At 65.1% G+C, this 16,634-nt stretch overlaps 5 protein-coding genes across 11 annotated transcripts; 3 read left to right on the forward strand and 2 right to left on the reverse strand.

The window, feature by feature from the left end:
- The first annotated feature begins 1,248 nt into the window (after nucleotides 1–1,248).
- On the forward strand, nucleotides 1,249–6,476 carry DNTTIP1 (deoxynucleotidyltransferase terminal interacting protein 1). 3 transcript variants are annotated; one of them, XM_054218624.1, is made up of 13 exons: nucleotides 1,249–1,390; nucleotides 1,478–1,548; nucleotides 1,762–1,858; nucleotides 2,020–2,118; nucleotides 2,614–2,682; nucleotides 3,042–3,098; nucleotides 3,348–3,409; nucleotides 3,862–3,907; nucleotides 4,377–4,435; nucleotides 4,617–4,677; nucleotides 5,069–5,140; nucleotides 5,486–5,541; nucleotides 6,297–6,476. In XM_054218624.1, the coding sequence occupies exons 1-13, from the start codon at nucleotides 1,304–1,306 to the stop codon at nucleotides 6,433–6,435; spliced, it is 975 nt and encodes a 324-aa protein (XP_054074599.1). In that variant the 5' UTR covers nucleotides 1,249–1,303; the 3' UTR covers nucleotides 6,436–6,476. The 3 variants fall into 3 exon arrangements, with proteins under 3 accessions (XP_054074599.1, XP_054074600.1, XP_054074601.1); XM_054218625.1 differs by having other exon boundaries at nucleotides 1,254–1,381; XM_054218626.1 differs by lacking the exon at nucleotides 5,069–5,140 and having other exon boundaries at nucleotides 1,254–1,390.
- Nucleotides 6,477–6,542: 66 nt separating this feature from the next.
- Nucleotides 6,543–8,378, forward strand: UBE2C (ubiquitin conjugating enzyme E2 C). The gene is made up of 6 exons (XM_054218629.1): nucleotides 6,543–7,213; nucleotides 7,287–7,314; nucleotides 7,405–7,491; nucleotides 7,661–7,865; nucleotides 7,994–8,053; nucleotides 8,170–8,378. Exons 1-6 carry the CDS (start codon nucleotides 7,113–7,115, stop codon nucleotides 8,226–8,228), a joined length of 540 nt encoding a protein of 179 aa, XP_054074604.1. The 5' UTR covers nucleotides 6,543–7,112; the 3' UTR covers nucleotides 8,229–8,378.
- On the reverse strand, nucleotides 8,345–10,113 carry LOC128916667 (regulator of G-protein signaling 9-binding protein-like). Its single transcript, XM_054218628.1, has 2 exons — nucleotides 9,301–10,113; nucleotides 8,345–9,169 (listed from the first exon to the last, which is right to left on the reverse strand). The coding sequence occupies exons 1-2, from the start codon at nucleotides 9,491–9,493 to the stop codon at nucleotides 8,724–8,726; spliced, it is 639 nt and encodes a 212-aa protein (XP_054074603.1). The 5' UTR covers nucleotides 9,494–10,113; the 3' UTR covers nucleotides 8,345–8,723.
- A 139-nt stretch (nucleotides 10,114–10,252) lies between these two features.
- On the reverse strand, nucleotides 10,253–12,245 carry TNNC2 (troponin C2, fast skeletal type). The gene is made up of 6 exons (XM_054218630.1): nucleotides 12,124–12,245; nucleotides 11,281–11,332; nucleotides 11,018–11,161; nucleotides 10,823–10,937; nucleotides 10,608–10,744; nucleotides 10,253–10,505 (listed from the first exon to the last, which is right to left on the reverse strand). The coding sequence occupies exons 1-6, from the start codon at nucleotides 12,133–12,135 to the stop codon at nucleotides 10,474–10,476; spliced, it is 492 nt and encodes a 163-aa protein (XP_054074605.1). The 5' UTR covers nucleotides 12,136–12,245; the 3' UTR covers nucleotides 10,253–10,473.
- On the forward strand, nucleotides 11,339–16,281 carry SNX21 (sorting nexin family member 21). 5 transcript variants are annotated; one of them, XM_054218621.1, is made up of 4 exons: nucleotides 11,339–12,011; nucleotides 14,265–14,555; nucleotides 14,711–14,865; nucleotides 15,190–16,281. In XM_054218621.1, the coding sequence occupies exons 2-4, from the start codon at nucleotides 14,279–14,281 to the stop codon at nucleotides 15,859–15,861; spliced, it is 1,104 nt and encodes a 367-aa protein (XP_054074596.1). In that variant the 5' UTR covers nucleotides 11,339–12,011; nucleotides 14,265–14,278; the 3' UTR covers nucleotides 15,862–16,281. The 5 variants fall into 5 exon arrangements, with proteins under 5 accessions (XP_054074596.1, XP_054074597.1, XP_054074598.1 ...); XM_054218622.1 differs by lacking the exon at nucleotides 11,339–12,011 and adding an exon at nucleotides 12,398–13,604; XM_054218623.1 differs by lacking the exon at nucleotides 11,339–12,011 and adding an exon at nucleotides 13,578–13,620.
- Nucleotides 16,282–16,634: the final 353 nt, after the last annotated feature.

Here is a 16,634-nt window from a genome sequence, read left to right on the forward strand (position 1 = left end):
TTTTGGCCAGGGTAGAGTTAACTTTCGTCACAGTAACTAGTATGGGGCTATGTTTTGGATTTGTGCTGGAAAGAGTGTTGGTAACACAGGGATGTTTTAGTTACTTCTGAGCAGTGCTTACACAATGTCAAGGCTTTTTCTGCTCCTCACGCCACCCTGCCAGTGATCAGGCTGGGGGACACAGCAATTTGGGAGGGGACACAGCTGGGACACCTGTCCCCAACTGACCAAAGGGATATTCCATGCCATATAACGTCGTGCTCAGTATATAAAGGTGGGGGAAGAAGAAGGAAGGGAGGATGTTCAGAGTTAGGGTGTTTCTCTTCCCAAGTAACCATTACATCTGATGGAGCCCTGCTTTCCTGGAGATGGCTGCACACCCGCCTGACAATGGGAAGCAGGGAATTAATTCCTTGTTTTGCTTTGCTTATGCACGGCTTTTGTTCTACCTGTTAGATTTTCTTTCTTTATCTCAACCCACGAGTTTTCTCGCTTTTACTCTTCTGAATTCTCTCCCCCACCCCGCTGGGGCGGGGGGTGAGCGGGTGGCTGTGTGGTGCTTAGTTGTTGGCTGCAGTTAAACCATGACACAAGTTTATTTTTCCATTTCAGGCACAGAGTATAACACAAGGAAGAACGCAGAGATCGTGGAAGGACAAACATTTGCATTTCTGCAACTGCAACTCTTTGGGTCTCACGGGCAGGGTCAATGTGCAACCAGTTTCATCTGAGACAGGTCCTGTCCGAGGTGGAACAGGGTGGAACAGCGTTAACTTTTTAAGGCTTTGGGATTCAGGATTATTTTAGAGCTAACTGTCCCTCACTGCGTTCATCCATGAAGCTGCACTTCTTTAGAACTAAGGATTTCTTTAGCGCTGCGTGCTCTGACATGACCTGTCACCCGCGTACGTATGAGAGGGACCACACAGTGCACGGGGTGAGGTTTAAAACAAGCCATGAGGGAAAAACAATGGTGGAGGCCTGGCGGGGAGCAAGCGCGGGTCCGTTAAACTCCCGGCGGCCATGTCAGCCTGCCTCGCCCTCTCGGGCCGGTTGCGTTCGGCTCCCCGCTCTGCCCCACCGCCTCCTCCTCGGGAACGGCCCCATCCCCAAACACCGTGTGTGTGTGTGTTCTCCCTCACGAGGCTCCCCGGTCCGGCACCGGGCCTCCCGCTGCCGTCGCCATGGCAACCCTTCACTTCCGGCGCACTGTCGGGGCGTCGCGGGCCGATGACGCCAGCTGCGCCCGGCGCTTCCGGTTGCACCAAGCGGGAGCGGGATCGGGGCCGCCGCCGCTGCCGCCATGGGCGCCGCCCGGGATGCGGAGCAGCAGCCGGGGCCGCCGGGCGAGGAGGGTCTGGGCGGCGCCGAGGAGCAGCTGGTCAGCACGGTGAGGCGGGGGGGGGGCCGGGGCCGGGGCATGGAGGGAAGGGGAGGGGGCAGCGGGCGGGCCGCGGCTGACGGCTGTGTCCCGCAGAGCCCCTGGAACATCATGATCAAGCACCGGCAGGTGCAGCGGCGTGGCCGGCGCTCACAGATGACCACCAGGTACGGGGTGGGCCGGGTCGGAGGGACCGGGCCGGTCGGGAGCTGGGCTGGGGGGGCGGTGGGGAGTGTCCGGGCCGGCTGGATCCGAGGGGGAAGGTTGAACAGCGGGACTGGACTGGGCTGGACCAAACTGGGCACCAGACCGGAGGGGAGGATGTGGGTCAGAGCAGTCTGGGGGACACCCACACACACACCTGAATCCTCCACCTTCAGCTTCACGGACCCGGTCGTGTCCATGGACCTGCTGCGAGCTGTCCTGCAGCCCAGCATCAACGAGGAAATCCGGGCCGTCTTCAACAAGTACATGAAGGTGAGAACTGCCCCATCCCATCATGGGCTGCATAGAGAGAGCTCCACTCCCAGCTGCTCTGCGAGGCTGTGGCGCCTGGCTCGTGGGTGCAGCGTGGGAGCTGGGCCTGCATGCCTGCCCTGACGCTGCCTGGCTGCTCAGGCTGTAACCCTCTCCTCCAGTTTTTCCAGAAGGCAGCAATCAACGTACGTGATAATGTCGGGGAGGAGGTGGACCCAGAACAGCTCATCCAGGAGACGTGTCGGAGCTGCCTGGAGCAGGTGGGTGCTAAGTGAGGGGCTCCGCTCCCTCAGCAGAGCCTGGTACCTGTACGAGCAGAGCAGCCCAGCTAGGACACATCCCTCTTAATGGCTTTGCCATTAGTCGGGAGGGATGACACATCCACAGCCCTTCTATGGTTGCTGGGCTCGGCTTCATTCTCACTGGGAAGAGGAGAGCAGTCAGGTCCGGGGCAGCTCATGCTGCTGCTTTCCGCTGCTGCCGTTAGCACGTGGTGCATGGAGCTTCCACAGAGACCAGCCTCCTGGCATCTGTCAGAGAGTCCTGGGGGGGCAGGTTTTTTTTCTTTCACATCTTGCTTTCATCCCAGTTGACCAGATTGTGCTTTTGCCTCTTGCTATCTCTGAAAGCACTGCATGGCGGCACTCCAAAAGCAGACATGTTACAGGGCTTTCAGGCAGATACACAAAAGTGAGTGTTGCTGGCAGGTCCCTCTTGGGCCCAGAATCGGGTAACCCTTCTTTGTCTTCCTGCAGGCCAAACTGTTGTTCTCTGATGGCAAAAAGGTTGTTCCCAGGTTGCCCCATGAGCAGGTAGTACCAAAGGTAAAAGTTGTTATTGTTCCCAGAGGCTTGAATGGCTTGTAAGAGCTGTGAGAAAGGTTGGAATTGCTTTGTTCTCTGCCTCTTCTTGTCCATCAGTACTCCAGGGGGAAGGCAGAGCTGGGGGATGTTAGGTGAGGAGGGAGTGGTACCTACAGGGCAACAAAAATCCCAGGTGCAGTCACCGCTTGTTGGGAGTTCGGTGCCTCTCACAGGGACAGGGTGGGGTTGGCATTTCCCTGTGCACTCGGGCTTTCTGCCTCAAATGTGGCAAAGGAGAGGACGGCCAGCGGGATGCATGGAGCTCTGCCCGCCTGGCGGGGAGAAGGGCCCGGCTCATCCCACTGCCATTCCTCTTCCAGCGTGCCAGACAGATGGATGAGGAGCTGAATCGTCGAGGGAGCCCCATTCCCAAAAAGGTAGGAAGGCTTTTCCGTACCAGGGATTTTATTTTTTGGGAAGCCTCGTCCTCCTTCCTGGTCATTCCCAGAATATGAGCGCGTGCAAGTGCACGGGCAGCTTTTGGGGTGCCTCAGAGGTGCTCGTTCTCATGCCAGCCAACATTTCTGCTCATGACAAAAAGAGCAGCTTCCCTGGGAGGGGGCGGGTAGCAGAGAGAGTTCTCTCTGCCTGCACAGCTAAGTCACTGAAGGATTTCTTCCATGCAGAGGAAGGGGCGGCCTCCAGTACAGAGCCTGTCAAATGATCGCGGGGTCTCAGGCATGGCTGCGTGAGTATGGGTCCCGTGTTTCAGGAGGGCAGGGGGGGAAATGAGGCTGCCTGAATTGGGGAGTACAGAATCCCTGCAGTCTCCTCCCCATCCTGCAGAAAGTAAAGGTGCAGGGGGAGTGCCAGCAGGCAGGCGGGAGGGATTTAGGTTGAGCTGTTCTTCCCAGGAGGCAAAGACCTTCAAGGAAACAGTTTTAAACAGGCCTAAAGGGGTGAAAAGGTCCAGATGGACTATTCAGAGTGAGCAGTGGGTGGTGATGGGATCTTGGCAGCTGGGGAGAGAACAACTTGCAGCAAAGATGAAGGGCTGGAGCAGGGCACCGTGGGGGAATGGCGGGTGCGAACAAAGGCGGATCTGGAAGGGCTGGGGCTCAGTCCCTGCTGCTGGTGCCACAGTGGTGACTGCGCTGGTCGCATAGGAACTCGTTCTTACTGCATTTTCCTTCTCCTCAGGTGGAAGCTCAAGGTCTCTGAGCCAGTGAGAAGGGATGGACCAAAGGTATTGGCTGGCCAACACTACTGGGCTCACCCTCTCCTCCCCTTTGCTTCCGCCAGCAGAGCCCTGCTGCTGCGGGAGCGGAGGACAGCACTGAGCTGTGCTGCGCCCCAACGGGCCCCTGCAGTGCAGGAGAGAAGCAAGAAGAGGAGCGAAGTGCCTGGAGGCCTTTGCTTGTCTCCCCCAGGCACTGTAGCCTGTAGCTCTGCAGAGTGGTGCCACTGTTAAGAGACCTGGGGAGAGCAGTAGTAGCCAGGAGGATCCCACAAGTGTTTCCCACAAGGGAAACTACTTAGATCAGCCCAGAGGGAATGTAATTTCCCTCCTCTGCGGAAGTCCGGAGGTCTGTGGCCAGCTCCCTCCCTCCCAGGCTGGGGGTGGTTCCAAGGTTTCCCATCAGAGAGCTGAGGCTCGTGGAGCATGGAGCACCAGCTTCATTTCTAATGTTGCCGCTTTTCCAATTGCTCTGTAGTGGGATCCATCCCGACTGACTGAAACCACAACCTTTGTGCTGGGATCTCGAGCAAACAAGTAAGGAATGGCCCTGTTGATGGAGGGTGGTGTCTCCAAGGCAGGAGCCCGTAAGACTCCTCCCGTCACTTCGCTTCTCTGCCTCGAAAGCAGTAGGAAGGGCTTGGGGAGGAGAGGTGTCCCCATACCACCGCGGCCACCCTCCCTGCAGGTGTAACACCCCCTCGTGTTCCTCTTTCAGAGCTCTCGGGATGGGAGGAACAAGAGGGCGCCTCTACATCAAGCATCCCCACCTCTTTAAGGTCAGATGCCGCAGCAGGACGCTTCCTCCTTCGGGGTTTGCTCAGAAACGGTTTCTGATGGGAATCGGGAGCGTGTGCTTCGGATCACTTGTTTTCTTCCTCCCCCACACCCTTGTTTGTTGTCTTAGAGCACACACACAGTCTGTCTAGCACACTGGAACATAAGTTAACAGCTTAGGGCAGCCTCCAAAGTGGTGGGTTTGGCTGGAGCCAGGGCTTGAGGCTGGAGAAACGGCAGGCAGAGCTGAGCCCCCACTTCCCTGACAGCCCCTGGTGGGGGGCAACGCACTTGAGGGAGCGCTGGAGCGGGGCACAGCGTCCCGGCAGGAGGGTGGTCAGAGCGGAAGGTCTGTTGCCTGTGTTGAGCTAGGTCCTTGCTGCTTTATTGCAGTACGCAGCCGACCCGCAAGATAAGCACTGGCTGGCAGAGCAGCAGCACATGAGGGCCACTGGGGGCAAGATGGTGAGTACGCCTGGGCTGGCGGCTGCTGCAGCCGGCGGGGACCGCGCAGAGACCCACCGCAGGGCTAGGACGGGCAGAGGAGCCGCCTGCTTCGGGGAAGGTGGCTTCAGCAGGAGGCTAGGCAGGGCGCACGGAGGCAGACGTGCTCCCAAGGGGCTGCGGAGGTCCATCCGCTGCCCCCTGGGATTTGGGCGAAGGCAAGTGGCGCAGGCCAGGAGGCCACCCCAGCTCCCACGGGGAGCAGTGGCTCCGTGCTGGCTGGGGACAGGGGATGTCGCACTGCCCTCACTACTGCCAGAGTAGGTGTGTGACAGCCCTGAGGTGTGTCCCCCCCTTGTGCTGCAGGCCTACCTCCTCATCGAAGAGGACATTCGGGATTTGGCGGCCAGTGACGATTACAGGTGAGGAACAGAGCAGAGGTGCCATGTGTGCCTGGGGCTGCTGTCCCCGGTGGGGGGGGCCTCTGCTGTGACCACCCTTGCTTCTCTGCAGGGGGGGGGGCCCTGTGTTGGAGAAGCGCTGCCCTATGCTGGCTGGGGGGGGCTCAGTGCTGGTTGAGGGCTTGCTGCTGGTTGGGGGTTGGTGCCAGGGGTCCATGGTGGGTGCCAGGGGTTTGGGCTCACTGCTAGTTGGGGTCAATGGTGGGTGCTGGGGCTTTGGGCTTGCAGCTGGACAGGGGCCTGGGGTGGGTGCTGGGGGTTTGAGCTCGCTGCTGGACGGGCATCTGGGGTGGGTGCTGGGGGTTTGGGCTTGGTGCTGGTTGGGGGTCCACAGTGAGTGCTGGAGGTTTGGGCTCAGTGCTGGTTGGAGAGCCATGGTGAGTGCCAGGGTCCGTAGTGGGTGCTGGGGGCTTGGGCGTGTTGCTGGTTGGGGATCTATGGTGGGTGCCGGGGTTGGGGCTCGGTGCTGGTTGGGGGTCCATAGTGGGTGCTGGGGTCTATGGTGGGTGCTAGGGATTTGGGCTCGCTGCTGGTTGGGGGTCCATGGTGGATGCTGAGGGGTTGGGTTCAGTGATGGGGGTCCATGGTGGGTGCTGGGGGGTCAGGTTCGGTACCGGTTGGGGGTCCATGGTGGGTGCTGGAGGTTTGGGCCTGGTACTGGTGGGGGGTCTGTGGTGGGTGCCGAGGTCCCACTGTCTCACCCCACCTCTCCCCAGGGATTCCGTCGACCTGCGGCTGGACGAGCTGAAGCCCTTTGTCCCGCCGGCATGGATGACGGAGAAGATGCAGAAGCACATGGAGACGCTTCGCCGCGGGGGGGACGCGCCACCCCCCGAGTGCCCCCCTGAACCCTGAGAGCCCCCTCCGGGCCCCTAATAAAGCCGCTTCGCACTTGCTTCCGCCGCCTCCTGGAGCCGGGGTGGGAGGGTTGGTGGTGTCTGGCCCTTTAAGAGACCCGCGGCTCCGCCCCGCGGGGCAGCGGCCAATCGCGACGCTTCCGCGGCGGCGCCCGGCGGCCGCCGGCCGTTACCGTGACAGCCGCATCCGGGGCGAGTCGCCATTGGTCGGCTCGAAGGGAGCTGCCCGCTGATTGGCGGAGGGGCCGCACGTTGGAAACATTCAAACGGGGCGCGGGAGGTGGGGCGGGACCGGACGGGGCGGGACGGGACGGAACGGAACGGAACCGAACCATCGCACCGGAGAGCGCCCTGCACCGGGACCGCCGCACCGGGATCGGGACAGCCGCACCGGGGAGCCTCCTGCGCCGCACCGGCACCGGGCCGCCGCACCGGGGAGCCTCCTGCGCCGCACCGTCACCGGGCCGCCGCACAGGAGAGCGCCCTGTATCGTCCCTCCGCACCGGCGAGCCCCGCTAAGAGAGCCCAGACCCCCTACTCGGCACCGGGGGAGCCCCGCCGCACCGGGGAGCCCCGGAGGGAGCGGAGCCCGGTGCGGCGCCGCCCGGGAGCGGGAGTCGCGTCCAGCGCCCGTGAGCCGCCGGGTACCGTCGCCCAGCACCTCCGGGAGCCGCCATGGCCTCGCAGAACGCCGACCCCGCCGCCGTGTCCAGCGCGGCTGCCCGTAAAGCGGCTGAAGCGGGAGCGACGGCGGCCCGCGGCTCGGTGGGGAAGAGGTGAGCTAGGGCCGGGGCGGGAGCTGGGGTCTGCCCCGCCGGACCGGCCCGGTAACGTGTGCTTCCCCCGCAGGCTGCAGCAGGAGCTGATGGCGCTCATGGTGAGTCGGGTCCCGGGGGGGCGGTTCCGGAGCCGAGCCGGGGGGGCTCTGGGGGGAGTCCCGGTCCGCCCTGACCCGCTGTCCCCGCAGATGTCCGGTGACAAAGGCATCTCCGCCTTCCCCGAGTCTGACAACCTCTTCAAGTGGATCGGGACCATCGACGGTGCCGCCGGCACGGTGAGTAGCCGGGACCCCGGGTCTACCCTGGTCCCCCCGGGACGAGGGTGGTTTCAGTCCCCCCCGCAGCCCTCCCTTCAATCTGGGGTTCCCCCTGCGCCCTGGCTCCCCTTGGGGTGCCTGGCCCCCCCCCCGGGCCATGGCCCCCGTCGCTGACTCCTGCCCACAGGCCTACGAGGAGCTGCGGTACAAGCTGTCGCTGGAGTTCCCCAGCGGGTACCCCTACACCGCACCCACCGTGCGGTTCCTGACGCCCTGCTACCACCCCAACGTCGACACCCAGGGCAACATCTGCCTCGACATCCTCAAGGACAAGTGGTCGGCCCTCTACGACGTCCGCACCATCCTGCTCTCCATCCAGAGCCTGCTGGCAGGTGGGTCCTGCGGCCACCATGCTGCAGTGGGGTACTGGGAGGGATGGGGTGGGGGGGGGCGACAGTGGTGGGGTGCAGGGCTTGGGGGTCCAAGCCACCCCACCCGCTGACCCAGCCCCTGTCCCCAGAGCCAAACATCGAGAGCCCCCTGAACACACACGCCGCCGAACTCTGGAAGAACCAAGCTGGTGAGTGCCTGGGGTGGAAGCCCCCACTTTGCTCCCTCAGACCCCTGACCCTGCTGCCTACCCAGTCCCGTGGCTGCCCCGGGACCCCCAGCCCCATATCCCCCCTCTCTCCTCAGCCTACAAGAAGTACGTGCGGGAGACGTATGCCAAGCAAGCCAAGAGCCAGGAGACCTGACCCACGCCACCTCTCCCCATCACGCTTGGGTCTCTGTCCGCTCCCCGTCTGGCCGCTTCCCCCGGCTTTCTGTATCATAGGCTGTTTTTAAATTAATTTCGCAGTCCGAGCCACGGTTAATGTATAAATAAATGCATGTTTATAACTTTTCTTCTGGGGGTTTTGTGGCAGCCTGGCAACCCGTGAGTGTCCAGAGGTAGCTTCTCTCGGTCAGCCCAACAACAGGGTCCCACTGGCCCCTCTGCAAGCATGGGGAGGAAGGGAGGGGACACTGATCCCCATGGGGTAACAGGGGCTTTATTAACACTTGGGGTGCCAAGAGCTCATCCTGGTCCCTCCACTGGGTGGGGGCAGCCCCTAAGCATCACCTGCCCAGGCAGGGGGCTGGGGGAGCAGGGGTACACAGGGCTCTGTCCCCAGCTCCATGATGCAGGCATCGTGGATGGGGGGGTGGGCGTGGGGGGTGACAGCCCTGCCACCTCTCCTGCCCCTCTGTCAGAGGACCCTGCAGCAGTGCCCAGCATAAGATCCCCCCCAAGCGGCTCCAGCTGCTGGGGCTGCGGTGCTGCCTGTCCCCACCGGCTGCGTGGGCTCCACCGTCCACAGCGGGATGTTGGCTCTGGTCTCCATCTCCGCCAGCGTGGCCCTCACCTGCTCGATCTCCTCCTCCAGGCACGGGGTGGCCAGGGGCTGTGCAGGACCCCCTCCCCGCCGGCTCCCCTTGCGGCCGGGTGGCCCCCGGAGCCCCAGTCCGGTGCGCAGCGGGGCCGTGCCACCCCCCTGCACAGAGAAGAGCTGGCAGAGGTGGTGGGCTCGGCGCAGGTCCTGCAGGAAGAGCTCCAGGGCGGAGAGGAAGAGCACCCACAACCGCTCCAGCTCCTGCCGCTCCTCGGGGCTCGCTGGTGCCTGCCGCAGCCCTGCCAGCAGCGCCTGCCGCAGCCCTGCGGGACGGGGGACACTGAGCCAGGGTGGCCCCGGAACCCCTCCACCAGCCCCGGTGCGGGTGCAGGGAGGGTATCATGGCGGCTACCCTGGGCCCCCCATTTCCCTACTGCAGCAGGCCCCTCCTTACCAGTGCTGAGCTCCCGCGCCTCCGCACTCCTCCTGCGCCGTTCCTCCCGCAGCTGGGGGCCATCGGCACTGCCCCCCAGCTGCAGCACCAGCTGCCGGTGCCCAGCCGTGGCCTTGCAGAGAGCAGCCTGGGTGGCCGCGCATGTCCCCGCTACCCCCTGCGTGCGGCACGCATCCCCTCTCCTCGGTGCCATCGTGCCCCACGAGAATAGGGCAGGGCCAGGGCCCCCCGCAGTCACCCCTGGCTCTCTGGGGGGCTCAGCACCCCTGCGCCGCAGCACTGCGCCTCAGGGATGCAACGGGCTCCAAGCCGTTTCCCTGTGTCCTGCTAACTGCACAGCACTGGTCACACTGTCCCAATATGGGCTGGGTGGGCCCCAGCCCAAGGAGTGTGTCCCCCCCTTGTTCCCCCCCAGCTGGAGAGGCTGCGCAGAGCCACCCGCAGGGCAGCGGGTCCCTGGGGAGCAGCGACGCACGGCGGCTGGCACAGGCTCTCCAGGCACAGAGGCTCCAACTTCGCCTTGACCCTACAGGGAGGGGGCTGCTGCTGCCCCACCCCCGCTTATAGCCAGGTCCTCTGCACCCTTCTGGGTGGGACACAGGGGTCCTGGTGTGCGGCAGACAGTGGTGGTCCCCCAGGATCCCCTTGGTCCCATTGCCCTGCCCCAGAGTGGGCAGGAGCAGCCCCCTACGGCTCTGAGGCCGGGGCCATGCTCCCTCCTCCGCTGGCGTGTGAACCGGCTGCTCCGCATGGAAAATCTGAGCTCAGCGTTGGCGTCTGCCCAGCAGCCCGTGGGAACTGCTGCCCCCGCACCCACCCGGCACGGCACTGCGGGGTGAGCCCGGCCGGCATGACCCAGACACGTCCCCCTCCCTGGGGAGCGGTGCAGGGCGGGGACACGGTGCTGCAACCCCCTCCCCACGCAAACCCGGTGAAGTTCCGCACCGGCAGCTCAAGCCTTTCCCCTTTTATTGAGGCTCAGACTGAAACCACATGCAATAGACTGGAGGAAAAGCTCGGCCGCCGGCAGCGGGGTGAGACCGGGACCCCAACGCAGGGCAGGGTCCCAGCCGGCGCGGGCAGCCGGGGACCGGGCGCTGCGGAACTGCTGCTCCCTGGGCAGCAGCGGAGCAGGGCTGGGCGCAGCGGCCGGCCCGAGGAATGTCTTGTCCCTTACTGCACACCCTCCATCATCTTCAGGAACTCTGCAAGAGAGCGGCATGCTCAGCCCCCGGCCATGCTCAGGGTGGGCAGCACGGGCGTTTTGCCAGGGCAGCTGTGGGGTGAGGACTGGGACTGTCGCTCACCATCAAAGTCAATGCGGCCATCGTTGTTCTTGTCCGAGTCCTTCATCAGGTCCTCTATGTCCTCCTCGGTGACGTGCTCCCCGGTGGCCCTCAGGATCTCACCCAGCTCCTCGATGTCGATGAATCCATCTGCGTTCCTGCAGGAGGGTGAGGGCAGGATGCGGCCCCCGCTCACCCCTGCGGTCAGGACAGGCAGGCATCGCCCCCCCACTCACCGGTCAAAGATGCGGAAGCAGTTGGCCAACTCCTCCTCGGACTTTCCCTTGGCATCCTCTTTCATCTGGCGCACCATCATGACCAAGAACTCCTCGAAGTCGATGGTGCCGCTGCCTGCGGGTAGGAAACCAAGCACGGGTCAGGCTGCCGGCCCGCTGCCCACCGTTTGCTGCCCACCACCGAGGGTTGCTCACCATCCTCGTCCACCTCCTCTATGATGGCGTCCAGCTCCTCCTTGGTGGGGTTCTGGCCCAGCATCCTCATCACCGTCCCCAGCTCCTTGGTGCTGATGTCCCCGCCGCCATCCGCATCAAACATGTCGAAGGCGGCCTTGAACTCTGCGGGGAAGGGTGTCAGGGCCGGGCAGCGCATGGGACGGGGCCATGGCAGCAGGACAGAGCCTGGTCCTACACCCTGTCCAGATATGGCCCCTCTCCCCACCGCCCCCCGCGCTCACCCGCAATCATCTCCTCGCTGAGGAAGGCGCGGGCTTCCGCTTGCTGGTCCGTCTGCAAGGCAAGAGAGCAGGGTCACCACAGCTGCCGCCATAGCGTCCAGGAGCCTCCCATGCAGCGCAGACCCGGTGGCACAGGGGTGCAGGGAGAGCCCCTGCCCAGCTGGAAGACAATGCCGTGCCCGGCCGAGCCACAGCCCCTGGCGATTGCCACCGCTCTGGTGCCACCCAGGCACCTGTGAAGGATGGTGGGCTGCAGGGAGCTGCCTGCCTAGGGCCCCCCCGCCAGCCAGGGGGGTTCCATGACGCAGGGGCCACGGTCCCCGTGTACAGCCTTGGCATCCCAGGCATGCAGCGCTATTTTGGGGATCTCCTCGTCTCCCCTTATAGGGAGCAGAGGGGCCATGGCCACAGGCACCTGTCGACCCCGATTGAGTTTCTCCTGGAGGCGCAGGCCGCCGGTGGCGACGCCATGTCGCATGACCCAGCGCTCGGCTTTCAGACACTCCACCACTGCCGCCTCCACGCAGCTCCGAGCTCCAGCCGGGCCTGATCCAGCGTCCTCAGGTGCCCGCACCCCTTGGGTAACCACGCGGTCTCCCCCTGGGCACATCCTGCAGGGACCCTATGCCGCCACGACACCTCCCTGCCCTCACCCATCACAGTCAGCTGGCCCCGGGGACCTTCTCCTCATCGCCATCCGTGGAAGCACCTCGGCAGCTCAAATTCCCCAGGTGCGTGCGATTCCCCCGGGAGCATGCAGTGCCCGCCACCTCCTGCCCCGCCGGGTCCCACCCCAGCACGCAGCTCATGACACACGGCACACAACAGCATGGGGGTTCTTACCATTGAAGGCATTTCTGCTGCTTCCCTCCCGCAGGGAGTCACCACCTCCTGCAGCAGAAGCCCCCAGAAGCTCCCTAGTGCCCCTGGCACCCCAATTTGTAGCGTCCCCACTGCCCGGCGCGCCCCCAACTGCTGGCCCCCTGGCCACAGCAGCCTATCAGCTCCCCAGTGGAAATCCGGCCCCGCTCATTGGCAACAGGTGCATTTTACCTAATTTAGCCAAAGCGTTATTGGCCAAGAGCTGGGGATTAAACGTGGGTCTGAAGCTGGGATAGAAATTCAAGCCCTCTGGGGAGGGACACCGGAGCCTTGGCAGGAGGACGGTCCTGACCCCCTCCTTGCAGCAAGGAGGGGGTTAAAAATAGCCCCAGAACCGCCAGCATCACCCAGAGAAGGGGCCCAGGGCTTCCCCCAGCACCGAGCTGTTTACCCCAGCGCCTGGGGCATTGCCCGCTCCCCTGACGAACCTGCAGCCCTGCCTGGGGCAGTCTCCCGGCACAGGGACAGGTTTCCCTAGTGTGGTGTCCCCTCCCTCATCCCCGCAAGACCCCGGGGGGCTCCAGCCTCACCCTGCCACCTCCAGCTCCTTGCCTTCATCCCCATTTTCTGCCCGGGTGGGTCAGGGCAGAGCCACATCGCAGCACTCTGCCCAAGATGAGGTGCAGAGCCCCTGAGGGGGCGCGGAGCATCCCCATCCCTGCAATATGGGGTCCCCGGCGCTGTTGGCACCTGTCCCCCAGATCTGGAAAAGGCCCCATCCCTCCGTGCTGTCGGGAGAGTGGGAAATCTGCCCGGGTGCCTCCTCGAAGGCTCTACCCTCGCACACCGCAGCCCTTGCCAGCCACCTTTGCCAGGGTCTAGTCAGGGCTAGTGGCTTTGGGGGTGTGCTGGCCAAGTGGACCGTGGCCTGCAATGCTTCAAGGGTGTTGCACAGAGGCTCGGCGCTGCAGTGGGGTCAGGCTGGCAGCACCCTGTCCCACAAGGTCCCAGCACCAGGGACATTCAGGACATTCCCTGGCTCCTGGTTTTGCCAGGATTGCAATTCCCCAGCTGGGAGCTGGGGCTAGCATCAGCCCCCAGCAGCCAGCAGCCGCGGCGGGAAGGGGTTGAGGAGGCATTGGGACCCCCGGGCTCTGGGTGCAAAAGCCCCCACAGACCTGCCTGAGCCCAGGCAAGCGCAGGGATCCCCATCTGAGCCCAGGCTGGGTGTCGGGTGGTGGAACAAGGCGCAGCAGGCGAGCAGAGGCAGAGCGATGGCAGCAGCTGGACTTGCTCCTCGATATTAATAGACATTCCCAAGAAAGTGGTGAGGAGGGAGCCGGCACGGTGCTAAATAAGGCAGGGTGAGCACCGGCGGTGCAGCCCAGCTGCACGGGGCGCGTGGCGAGGCCAATCGGGGCAAGGGTGGCCGGCTGCCAGGGTAGCCCAGGGGACGTCCCGCAGGGATCGGGAGCCTGGGTGCAGGCTACAGAGATATCGGGGTACCGGGATATCGGGGTACCGGGATATTGGGGTACCGGGATATGGGGCTACTTGGGGTATCAGGACCCCAGGACCCCGCGGTGCCAGGCGCCGGGGTGCGGGGCTCCAGTGGCCCCAGGCGGGGGCACCCGGTGCTCTGCCAGGGCAGCCCCGGCGCTGGCAGTGGAGGGCCGCCCTGCCGTGACCCGCTCCGGGCCGTGCCGGGCCGTGCCCATCCCCGCCGTGTCGCGCCGCCCGTGCCGGCCCCGCCGCCGCGATCCGGGTTCCCGGCGGAGGCGGAGCCGCGCAGGGAGGATCCCGGGACGAGCCGCGGCGGAGCAGCCATCGCTCGGCACCGCCCGGCTCGGCACGGCCCGGGCCAGCACGGTACGGACCGGGCCGGCACCGCCCGCAGCGGGGACGGGGCCGCGCCGGGCCGGGGCGGGGGCGGGCTGGAGGCGAGGCGGGGGCCGGGGCTGCACCGGGGTAGGGAGGGGTGTCCCAGGGCCTGGGTGTCCCGCGGACGCGCTGTCCCAGCCCAGGCCCGTGCGGTGCCCTCGGTTGCCGGTGCTGCACCGGTCCGCGGTGGGCAGCACAGTGCGGATGCAACGGGCGGCCCCTGGCCCCCTGCCCGTCCCACCGTGTTGGGGCAACCGGGCCTGACCCCTCCGCTTCGGCAGCTGGGCCGGACGGGATGGCCGCCCGCATCCTGCACCGCCTGCGGCACGCGCTGGCCGGTGAAGGCGGCCGGGAGGAGCGGGCGCATGGTGGCTCCGAGGCCGAGGACTTCCCGGAGAGCTCAGAGCTGGAGGACGACACGGAGGGGCTGTCGACGCGCCTCAGCGGCACCCTGAGCTTCACCAGCCACGAGGAGGAGGAGGACGAGGAGAACGAGGAGGAGGACGGTGCTGGAGAGGGGCTGGGGGAGCCGCCGCAGGCGACGGGCGCAGCAGCGGGTGCGGAGGACGGAGGCAGGTGCTGGGGCCGATGTGCTGGGGGGGCCGGGGCAGCAGCACCCTGTGGGGGACCCAAGCGATGGTGGGGGGCTGGCAGCCTGGAGATGTCGGGGGGCTGGGAGAGCCCCGTCCCCTGCGGCGGGTGGGCTGACACCCCTCTCCTGGCGCAGAGTGGGGCCCCGCGGCGGAGCGCCCCGGCAGCAGCCTGCTGACCCGGCAGCTGCAGGAGCTGTGGAGGAAGTCGCGGGGCAACCTGGCACCACAGCGGCTGCTCTTCGAGGTCACCAGCGCCAGCGTGGTCAGCGAACGCTCCTCCAAGTACGTGGTGAGTGAGCCCGGCGGGGCTGGGCGGGCGCAGGGAGGGCGCAGGGGTGGGCACGGGTCCTGCTCCCTCCTGGGGTAGGGGATCCTACAGGGCTGGCGCTTATTTCTCTCTGTCTTTCCCCGTGCTGCTCGGACGGTGCTGGCGGCTCAGATGAGCCTCAGGTAACTATCGCCGATGGGTGCTGCGGCTGCGGCAGCCCAACCTGCTCCCTCCTGCCTGGGCAAACCCCCCTGCGGCCCCTCCACAGCCGTGCGCCTGGCTCTGCCTGGTCCCGCGGGAGCAGCGTGCCTGTGCCACCGCCCTGACGCCCGGTTCCCCCCGCAGCTCTACACCATCTACCTGATCCGCTCCGGCCGGTTCGACAAGGCCCCCGCCGCCATCACCCGGCGCTACTCGGACTTCGAGCGGCTGAACCGCCGCCTGCGCTGCCGCTTTGGCTGCGACATGGCCGGCATCGCCTTCCCCAGGAAGAGGCTGCGCCGGAATTTCACCGCCGAGACCATCGCCAAACGAAGCCGAGCCTTCGAGCAGTTCCTGTCCCACCTGCACTCCATCGCCGAGATCCGCCGCTCCCCCGAGTTCCTCGAGTTCTTCTTCCTGCAGGACTTGCGAGCCGCGCAGCGCCTGACCTGCACCGGCATGTACCGCGAGGCCCTGGCCACCTGGGCCAATGCCTACCGGCTGCAGGACCGGCTGGGGGTCTGCAGCTCCGGCCGCTTCCTCCTGACGCTGGCTGGGCTGGCTGTCTGCCACCAGGAGCTGGACGAGCTCGGCGAGGCCCACGGCTGCTGCGAGCAGGCGCTACAGCTGCTGGAAACCCAAGGTAGCCACCCGCTGCTGGGACCCTTCCTTCAGGCCCATGTCCACCTGGCCTGGAAGGTGGGCAAGGACAAGCGGCGCTCGGAAGCCCGGCTGCAGGACCTGCGGGAGGCCGGGCCGCCCCTGCAGCAGCAGCCCACCCTGAAGGAATGCCTGATCAAGGAGCCTTTGGAGTGAGTGGCCAGCGCCCGTGCTGGCAGGAGGGCAGGGGGCCACGTGGGGCTCATGCCCGGGGCGGCTGGGAGCAGCGAGGGCAATGCCGCGGGTGGGGATGGGGCAGGGAGGCAGCGCTGGATCCCGCTGGCAGCACAGCCCACACTCCGGAGCTGCCTTGAAAATGCACTTTGTCTGTGGTGAGTCTGTCCCGTGGGGCTGGGTGCTCATGGGTGCTCATCACCCGCACCGGCGCTGCCGGGAGCCGGCTCCCCCACTGCGGGGGTGCTTCTAGAGTGGATGAGACTTTAGCTGGGACATACTGGCACTGCGTAAGGGAACGGGAAGGCTTCTGGCAGGGTCTGGGGCTCTTGCCAGGAACTTCCCGTATATAATAAAATATAATAAAAAGGACTTTATTTAATAAAGTCTTGTTAGGAAGAAGAGCGGGGTGCCTGCTGCGTCTGTTCAGCTTCACTTCCCCCAGGGCACCATCAGTGGGAAGTATCAAACCCCACATCCTGAGGTGGGAGCTGCCTCGTTCCCTTCCCTCGGCTCCCAGGGGCTGGCTCCCCTTGCGAGCCCGTCCCTGGGGAGGAGACCAAGGGTGAGCAGAAGCAGCAACTGACAAGTGCTGGGAGCACGAGGAGGGCAGAAGAAGTGAGAAGGGGAAGCCACGTGTGCCACAGTAGCACTTTCCTCTCCTGTGACCCAGCCTGCTGTGGGGACAGAGCCATCCCCCAGTGCCCCTGGCGCTCCCTGCCCTTCCCCTGCCGGGAGATGCTCCCTCAGGTGAG

Source organism: Rissa tridactyla, chromosome 12, assembly GCF_028500815.1.
Source record: "Rissa tridactyla isolate bRisTri1 chromosome 12, bRisTri1.patW.cur.20221130, whole genome shotgun sequence".
In the NCBI taxonomy this organism is placed as follows: domain Eukaryota; kingdom Metazoa; phylum Chordata; class Aves; order Charadriiformes; family Laridae; genus Rissa; species Rissa tridactyla.

Coding starts and splice junctions, on each gene's coding strand:
- DNTTIP1 (XM_054218624.1), top strand. CDS start 1,304: ATGGGCGCCGCCCGGGATGCGGAGCAGCAGCCGGGGCCGCCGGGCGAG. Junction 1,391..1,477: donor AGGAGCAGCTGGTCAGCACG/GTGAGGCGGGGG, acceptor TGTGTCCCGCAG/AGCCCCTGGAACATCATGAT. Junction 2,119..2,613: donor GTCGGAGCTGCCTGGAGCAG/GTGGGTGCTAAG, acceptor GTCTTCCTGCAG/GCCAAACTGTTGTTCTCTGA.
- UBE2C (XM_054218629.1), top strand. CDS start 7,113: ATGGCCTCGCAGAACGCCGACCCCGCCGCCGTGTCCAGCGCGGCTGCC. Junction 7,214..7,286: donor CGCGGCTCGGTGGGGAAGAG/GTGAGCTAGGGC, acceptor CTTCCCCCGCAG/GCTGCAGCAGGAGCTGATGG. Junction 7,866..7,993: donor CATCCAGAGCCTGCTGGCAG/GTGGGTCCTGCG, acceptor CCCTGTCCCCAG/AGCCAAACATCGAGAGCCCC.
- LOC128916667 (XM_054218628.1), bottom strand. CDS start 9,493: ATGGCACCGAGGAGAGGGGATGCGTGCCGCACGCAGGGGGTAGCGGGG. Junction 9,170..9,300: donor GGCGCGGGAGCTCAGCACTG/GTAAGGAGGGGC, acceptor CCCGTCCCGCAG/GGCTGCGGCAGGCGCTGCTG.
- TNNC2 (XM_054218630.1), bottom strand. Junction 10,745..10,822: donor TGCTTCCGCATCTTTGACCG/GTGAGTGGGGGG, acceptor ACCCTCCTGCAG/GAACGCAGATGGATTCATCG. Junction 10,506..10,607: donor TGGCCGCATTGACTTTGATG/GTGAGCGACAGT, acceptor GCTCTCTTGCAG/AGTTCCTGAAGATGATGGAG.
- SNX21 (XM_054218619.1), top strand. CDS start 13,647: ATGGGGCTACTTGGGGTATCAGGACCCCAGGACCCCGCGGTGCCAGGC. Junction 13,972..14,264: donor GCACGGCCCGGGCCAGCACG/GTACGGACCGGG, acceptor CCGCTTCGGCAG/CTGGGCCGGACGGGATGGCC. Junction 14,866..15,189: donor AACGCTCCTCCAAGTACGTG/GTGAGTGAGCCC, acceptor TTCCCCCCGCAG/CTCTACACCATCTACCTGAT.